The 8,681-nt window shown below is 46.8% G+C and overlaps 1 protein-coding gene across 1 annotated transcript in view; it reads left to right on the forward strand.

The window, feature by feature from the left end:
* Positions 1–8,468, forward strand: part of NOB1 (NIN1 (RPN12) binding protein 1 homolog) — a 103,363-nt gene extending 94,895 nt beyond the window's left edge. Inside the window, exon 9 of the mRNA XM_085638513.1 lies at positions 7,958–8,468. Within this exon, the coding sequence (XP_085494639.1) occupies positions 7,958–8,227 (270 nt within the window). The 3' untranslated portion in view covers positions 8,228–8,468. The remainder of the gene's footprint in view (positions 1–7,957) is intronic.
* Positions 8,469–8,681: the final 213 nt, after the last annotated feature.

An 8,681-nucleotide genomic window follows, 5' to 3' on the forward strand; every position in this document is an offset into this window, starting at 1 on the left:
TCTTTTCTCTTCTACATGGGAATAATCTACCTTTGTGATTTTGGAGCACTTCAGAGCGGACACTATTTTACCAGAGGTGACTCTCAGGCATACATATAAACTGTCAAAGTAACATTTCAGAAAATTGAAAGTTCAATTAATAAGACATTCAGTCGTTTAGGGAGGGGATAGAAGACTATAAACTACTTATTGGTTTTACCAACCTTTCCGGTTATGTTGGTCAAGATCATTTTTTTATACCTATAAGTGCAATATTTGGTGTTCTGCTCAAACTTCCTGTTTTAGACAATATGTATCCTATAATTTTCAGTCGAGGGTCGCCCTTTATAAAGAAACTGTTTGTTCGAGGCATATGAGCTGCAGATTGTACACTTAGCATAGGTCGCCATCTGGTGTTGGGCCCGGATGTTTGCAGTTTGTTTTTCTTTTTGGACAGTCTTTGGAAGTCACGAGTTTGGTGACTCCTCCTTCGGTCCGTACTGCGCATGGGCTTCGGCTCCATCCTCAGATTGTTTTTTTCCGCCATCGGGCTCGGATGTGATACTTCGTGCTCCGGCTTCGAACTTCTACGGTTCCAGCCTCGACGGAAAATCCTCGATTCTTCGAGTTCCTTCATCATCTTCATCTCTCGAAGCGGCACTTTTCTCCATCCCGTACATCGACACCGGCCTTCGGGCCCTCCGCGACTCCGGTCCCGGCCGATGGAAAGGACTCCGTTCAAAAAGTGCCCAAAATGTGGGTCTAAATTTCCCCACACCGACCTCCATCAGGTGTGTAACCTTTGCCTCTCTCCGGAACACGAGGCTAGAGACTGCCCCGCCTGCAAGTCTTTTCGATCGAAGAAGACCATCCGAGATCGAAGAGCTCGACGCACCATGGCGCACTCATCCTCGGCAGCTCCACTGGACATCTTCGGAGACGACGCCGAAGCTTCGGGGCAAACACACACCGAGCAGGAGGAAGACGTCGTCAGCGCTTCCGAGGCCGACGACTCAGACGTGGAGGACGTTACACCAGCGCAGCGGGCCGTGAGTACTATGCCCCCTCCCACCCCCGCGCCGAAAACCAAAGAGACTCAGGTTACTCCCTCGCCTGCCGGCCTGGGCAAAACCAAAACTTCGATCACCCCACCTTCGGGCCCGGTGTCGAAGCACCCAAAGTCTCATGGCAGCTCGGGATCGAGCCAGCCGACACCCGGTGCCGAAAAACAGCATCCGGCACCGAAGACTGCAAAATCCAGCTCGACTCCGAAACCACCGGTGCCGAAGCCTGGACACTCGGTGCCGACCAAACACAAACACAAATCTGTCGGCACCGACGCTCCGGCGCCGAAACATCATTCGACGCCGAAACACCCGGAGACCTCAAAAAAGCATGGCGCACACAGACCATCGAAACCCCCGGTTCCGAAATCACCGGTGCCGACAGACGACTCGACACCGTTGGCTCTGTTTACACCAGACCCTTTACAAAAGACTTTGTCCAAAGATCCAAAGACTGGGCTTTTGACTTTAACTACCAAGAAAAGACGCCTTGATGCTCCGGCTCCTCCTCCTCCACCCAAAAGGAAGGACTCTGCTACTTCTCCCCTCAGAGTGCCCTCCCCACCACCGCCTCCCCTACCCACTCCACCTCCTCCACCGCCTCCACCTCACAGGTCTCCGCCACCTTTACCTCACTACGATCCGGCCCCATCCCCAGATCCGGATGATGGGGATCCGGACAATTACCCGGCGGACGCCCCAATGGATCCCACTCCACCAGGGACCCCAGATCCATGGGAGGATTACAATAACCCTGATATACCCAATGTACCTCAGGACGACCTATACCCATCAAGGCCGTCTCCTCCAGAGGACTCCTTAGGGTTTCATCATTTAGTGCAGAGAGCAGCACACTACCATGGGGTGGACATGCACAGTGAACCAGTAGAAGAAGACTTCCTACTGGATACATTTGATATACAAGACAAATCTACTTCCATTTTACCCATGCTTAAGGGTGTCACCAAGCACGCTACAGAGGTGTTCAAAGACCCTGTCAGAGCCAGAGTACTGAACCCTAGAATAGAGAAGAAGTACAAGGCGGCACCCACAGACCCTGCTTACATCAAGGGCCCTGCTCCCCTAGATTCCCTAGTTGTCTCCACAGCTAGAAAGCGGGCTAACTCCCAATCCTCAGGAGATGCCCCACCGCCAGACAAAGAATCTAAACTTCTGGACGCGTCTGGTAAACGCACCGCCTCCCAAGCTGCAAACATGTGGCGCATTGCAAACACACAAGCACTGCTTGCGCGATATGATAGAGCACACTATGACAAACTAGAGGCTCTTATGCAGCACCTTCCAGAAAAATACAAGCACAAGGCTCATGACCTCATACAGGAGGGTAAACTAATCACAAACACCTCCATTAAGTGTGCCCTCGATGCAGCCGACACTGCTTCTAGGGCCATAAATACCAGTGTCCTGCTTCGTCGCCACGCCTGGCTCAGGATCTCAGGGTTCAAACCTGAAGTCCAGGCATCCATACTCAATCAACCCTTTGACCAGGAAACACTCTTTGGGCCAAAGGTAGACGAAGCGCTCGAAAAGATGAAGAAAGACACAGACACAGCAAAGTCTATGGGGGCACTCCAAACACAAGCCTCCAAACGTTCCTTTCGACGCTCGTCCTTTCGTGGCACAGGTAGAGGCTCCTCCACCGATAACGCCTCTACCTCCTACAAGTCCCCTCCTCAAAATACCTTTTCAAAGGGCAATCAGAGAGGTGGTTACAGGGGTAACAACAATAAGGGCAGGGGCAAAACCAACAACACCCGTTCTGCCACCCCCCCCGCACAATGACTCCCCTCCGCTCCCCCCAGACAATTCCACTCCGGTCGGGGGCAGACTACAAAACTTTATCCACGTATGGGAGTCCATAACATCGGACAAATGGGTGACCCAAATTATTCGGTCAGGGTACTGTCTAGAGCTAACATCTACCCCACCCAATATCCCACCAAGGCACCGTCCAATGTCTCAAGAACATTCCACACTGCTCAAACAAGAGGTACTTTCACTCCTGCAAAAACATGCTATAGAGCAGGTCCCCGTCAACCAACGAAATCTAGGGGTCTACTCTCTATATTTCTTAATACCAAAGAGAGACGAGACCCTCAGACCCATTCTGGACCTCCGGCCTCTAAATGCCTACATACACTCAGACCATTTTCACATGGTCACTCTACAACAAGTCCTCCCACTCCTCTGCCAGGGAGACTTTCTCACAACCTTGGATCTGAAAGACGCATACTTTCACATTCCAATACACCCCTCTCACAGGAAATACCTCAGGTTCGTGGTGGACGGGCAACATTACCAATTCACGGTTCTCCCCTTCGGGGTCACCACCGCACCACGGGTGTTTACCAAATGCCTAGCAGTAGTAGCAGCACACCTCAGACGTCAACATATTCACGTCTTCCCTTACCTAGACGACTGGCTGATAAAAGCCGCGTCCTACCACCAATGTGTGCAGCATACAAACAGCACCATCCAACTGCTCCACCAGCTAGGCTTCACGGTGAACTACCAAAAGTCCCACCTCATACCATCTCACACAAAGCAATACCTCGGGGCCACTATAGACACCTCCAAGGGTATTGCCTATCCAAACTCAGCCAGAATCACAAGCATTCAAGCCTTACGCAAAACATTCCTTCCTCAGCACTCTCTTCCAGCAAGAGTGTTTATGAAGCTCATAGGAATGATGGCGTCTTGCATTTTCATAGTGCCCCATGCAAGACTCCACATGCGTCCACTTCAAGAGTGCCTAGCACAACAGTGGAACCAGGCCCAGGGTCAGCTGACGGATCTGGTGTTGGTGGACGGCCGCACACATCACTCTCTGCAGTGGTGGAACACCACAAACCTTTCCAAAGGGCGGCCGTTCCTGGACCCGGTTCCTCAAGTGACTCTAACAGCGGACGCATCGCTCTCCGGCTGGGGAGCGCACCTTCTACACCTCACCATGCAAGGTCTATGGACGCCACAGCAAAAATCGCTCCACATCAACCATCTGGAGCTCTTGGCGATCTTTCTAGCCCTAAAATCTTTCCAAAAACAGATTTCGGGCAAAGCAGTCCTCATTCGCACAGACAATATGACTGCAATGTATTATATCCAAAAACAGGGGGGGACACACTCTCCCCAGCTCTCCCGCTTAGCCCAGAGCATATGGAGATGGGCAATTCCTCAAAACATCTTTCTCCTGGCACAGCACGTTCCAGGCGTACAAAACACCATGGCAGATCTGCTCAGCAGACAAACGCAACAAATACACGAATGGGAACTGCATCCACAAGTTCTTCACCCATTCTTCCAACAGTGGGGGCATCCTCAGATAGACCTCTTCGCCACCCACGAAAACAAAAAATGCCCAAGCTTCGCCGCCAGATACCCACACCCATTGTCCAAGGGCAATGCGATATGGATGAACTGGTCAGGCAGATTTGCATACGCCTTTCCACCTCTCCCACTAATTCCATTAGTGGTCAGGAAGCTACAACAGCACTCCCTCACACTCATTCTGGTAGCTCCGACGTGGGCCAGGCAGCCGTGGTACACCACGCTACTACAACTGTCAGTGGTACCACATCAAAAACTGCATCTATCCCCATGCCTCCTAACCCAGAACCATGGAGAAATCAGGCACCCGGACCCAGCTCAGCTCAACCTGGCGATCTGGCTCCTGAAATCCTAGAATTCGGATACCTTAACCTTTCCCCCTGATTGTATGAACATCATCATGGAAGCCAGACGTCCTACCACTAGAGCATGCTATGCCGCAAAGTGGAAAAGATTTGTAATTTACTGCCGTAACAATACAATCAACCCTCTAGATGCATCCATACAGCACATCATATGCTATCTGCTCCATCTTCACAGGTGTAACCTGGCATATTCATCCATACGCCTACACCTAGCAGCGATCGCTGCTTATCTACAAAACAGGCAGCATTTATCACTCTTCAGAGTGCCCGCTATTAAAGCCTTCATGGAAGGCCTTAAACGAGTAATTCCTCCCAGGGCACCACCTTCCCCTGTATGGAATCTAAATTTAGTTCTTACACGACTAATGGGTCCGCCCTTCGAACCAATGCACAAATGTGAGCTACAGTTTCTCACCTGGAAAACAGCTTTCCTTGTAGCTATCACTTCCCTTAGAAGGGTTGGTGAAATACAAGCGTTCACCATACAGGAACCCTACATACAAATGCATCACAGCAAGGTCATACTTCGCACAAATCCGAAGTTTCTGCCCAAAGTCATTTCCCCCTTCCACCTCAATCAATCAGTGGAATTACCTGTCTTCTTCTCGCAACCCCAATCTGTTCCAGAAAGGGCCTTACACACACTTGATGTAAAAAGGGCGTTACTATACTACATACAAAGAACGCAACCCTTCAGGAAGACTAAACAATTGTTCGTTTCCTTCTCTCCACCACATAAAGGCAACCCCATTTCAAAATCAGGGATAGCTAGGTGGATTGTAAAATGCATACAAATTTGCTATCAAAAGGCAAAGAGAACATTATCTGTTCCCCCTAAAGCCCACTCTACAAGAAAGTTAGGGGCTTCTATGGCTTTTCTAGGGAATATACCCTTAGATGACATCTGCAAGGCAGCCACATGGTCTACACCGCACACCTTCACAAAACACTACTGTGTAGATGTGCATTCCAAGCAGCAAGCTAGGGTGGGCCAGGCTGTACTAAAGACACTTTTTCAAACAGCTGCAACGGATACCGGTGGTCGCCGCTAAGGTTGGGTACTGCTATATAATCTATGCTAAGTGTACAATCTGCAGCTCATATGCCTCGAACGGAATATGCTACTTACCAGTATGCATCTGTTCTTGGCATGTAGAGCTGCAGAGTTGTACACGCCCACCCGCCTCCCCGGCTACCTGTATCCGTTCCAGTACATCTTATTTAGATACAACACATGGGTTTCTCACTGTTATTACTACGCTCCATCATTTCCCTGTTGGCGAAAAACAATCTGAGGATGGAGCCGAAGCCCATGCGCAGTACGGACCGAAGGAGGAGTCACCAAACTCGTGACTTCCAAAGACTGTCCAAAAAGAAAAACAAACTGCAAACATCCGGGCCCAACACCAGATGGCGACCTATGCTAAGTGTACAACTCTGCAGCTCTACATGCCAAGAACAGATGCATACTGGTAAGTAGCATATTCCTTCTGCTCTGTTTAAATTGAGTAAGGATTTTGGACCAAGTCTCTTAAATCAATGACATCTCACCCTTTCCACAGAAGCGGTCATCAAAAGGTCATGGAAACCAAAGCTCCTTTAGCATAATATATCCACTCTCATGGCCTGTTTTTTTCTTTTTACGAGGACCACTTATGGACTTTCAGTTCCAATGCATGTTTTTGTCTTTGTATGAAAGTGAACTTTTAAAAGACTGGCCACAATCTACTTGGACTAACAGGCTTTTGATTCCAGCTTTTTTTGTGTAAGGACTCTGCATGAAATATTCTTTGAGCATGATATGTGCATATATATTTATATATCAATATACTCTTGCTGAATATGAAATTCTGTATTTTAAATTGCTTCTCATCTCTTTTGGACACTGAGATTGGTTGATAATATTGATGCTTAAATGCCTGATCTAATCAAAAGGTGCAATAATGTCAAACCTTCAATCCCCCTTGTATTGAACATTATCTGACATAATATATAATTTTATCCTGATTGTATTGTATGTTTTTTCAGGGAACATTTTCTAACTGAAATGACTTTTGTAATGTTATATTCATTATCCTTTCCGAGACTAGCATTTGTGTGAACAGAGAAATACAGCTGCTAAAACAATTGATTGATTCAGCGAATACACAGTTATAAGGCCATTTATCATACAATATAAATTTACCATAATATTAGTCTAGACTCTGAATTATGATTTTCCACAACTTATTCAAAAAGATAAGCGCAGGGTGCTGAGCTGCAGCAGGTGTGAGCGTTTGATTTCTGTCACTTCATATTTTTGATATTTCGAAACTATGCTCCCATAGGTTCTGGGCTGTTAATCAATAGACTTGATGATCGCTATGGACTAATTGTTATTTTAAGTTGGGTTTATCACGGTTGTGATTCAACTAGGATTTGGTGGCTAGGATCAAATGTGCAACCATTGACCCTTAATAGTTATTTAATCTATTAAATGTATCCAATTGAGTAATAGCCACCAATGGACCCAAATTGCTCTCTTCACCCACATTACCTCTAACAACTGGATATATCTGCTTTATTTTGGTTCACATGAATTAAGATTGTCTGGTTATATTAAAGTTTGCGTATCTGTTTAGAGTGATTAGTGTAACACGGACTCTTCTTGTCCACATAGTTTGTTGATCTCAATGTTGTCCTTATTCCAGGTGAGGAGGTGTGTTTTTTCTCATTTCTGGTTCAGTCAAGCTCTCAAGTGCCTCATAAGATTGTACTTGTGCTACTAGCATGAAATGTCATGTTGCAAATGTTGTATTTCAAGGTCTCCCTCCTAATGCTCGGAGCCGTCCGATAGTGCCCAATTTAAATTTTTGCAGCCTTTCGGTTCAGACCGTTCAATAGTGTAGATACTACTCTGCTGTGTTGTACTGATATTTAATTTCTACTGGCCACTTAGTGAGACTTGAAACTCTGTGCAGCAGATGCCTGCCACAGGGATTGTAGAGACTGTTTCAGATAGATCTCATATAAAATCTTCATAACTTGTTTGCTGAATGGAATAAGCTGATATGATCCACTGTTGCAAAATTAGTATATGTACAAATATATGGCTGCGTGCTGCTTGTAGTACACACTGCGTGACGCAATTGATTTAAGGGACACACAGCATGAAAAGACATGTTCTTCGTGCTCAATCTTCTCTTTCTGTCTTTCTCGTAGTATTCCTTACCCATCCCAAAGGGTGGTAAGCATGCACACAACCCACAGCTGGTTGATGACCAGCACTTCCCACAGCAAAGACTCTCCAAAAAAGCCAAACAGAAGACTGATGCTCTCGACCCAGACTACATTGCAAGCGTTTCTCCTTTTGCTGAAAATGATATTTATAGCCGTGCAGCGAACCTACAGATTCGAGATGGTGCTCTGGGTGCGGGAAGACGGCGGGTGAACCCAAACTCAGCCAAGAAGAAGTTTGTAAAGAAAAGATGATAAAAGAAAATGAGAAATTTGCGAACTTTCAGCCTCACTTCTGTGTGATTACTTATTGACCAAGCAGAAGAGTACACTTGAATGCTACTGTGCCACATTCAAGTGCTAATATAAGCAATGTTGTGCTGTCACAAAGTTGTTGAAACACATCAAAAAAGAAATTCTTCCTCAGTGGTATGTTAATTATTATAGTATACCCAACACCCTGTTATTCAGAGAAGAGCACCACCCATTCAAGCCCAAAATTAGGAATTTGGTGTCCTTGCTGTGTCATTGAGAGGCCAGTTTTCTCTTCGATATCAAATTTGCATAAACACAAAGTGAATGGAATCCTCTATGGGCTACATTAGCACAAACCTTCTTCTTGGGCAGGGGTCCGATAGAAAAGTGCCTGGCCAGCACTAGTTCCTCCCTTTTTTAGCTTCTCTAACATGATGATTGTTTAGATGTTGGA

The sequence above is a fragment of the Triturus cristatus genome, chromosome 12 (assembly GCF_964204655.1).
Source record: "Triturus cristatus chromosome 12, aTriCri1.1, whole genome shotgun sequence".
NCBI classification, from domain to species: Eukaryota; Metazoa; Chordata; class Amphibia; order Caudata; family Salamandridae; genus Triturus; species Triturus cristatus.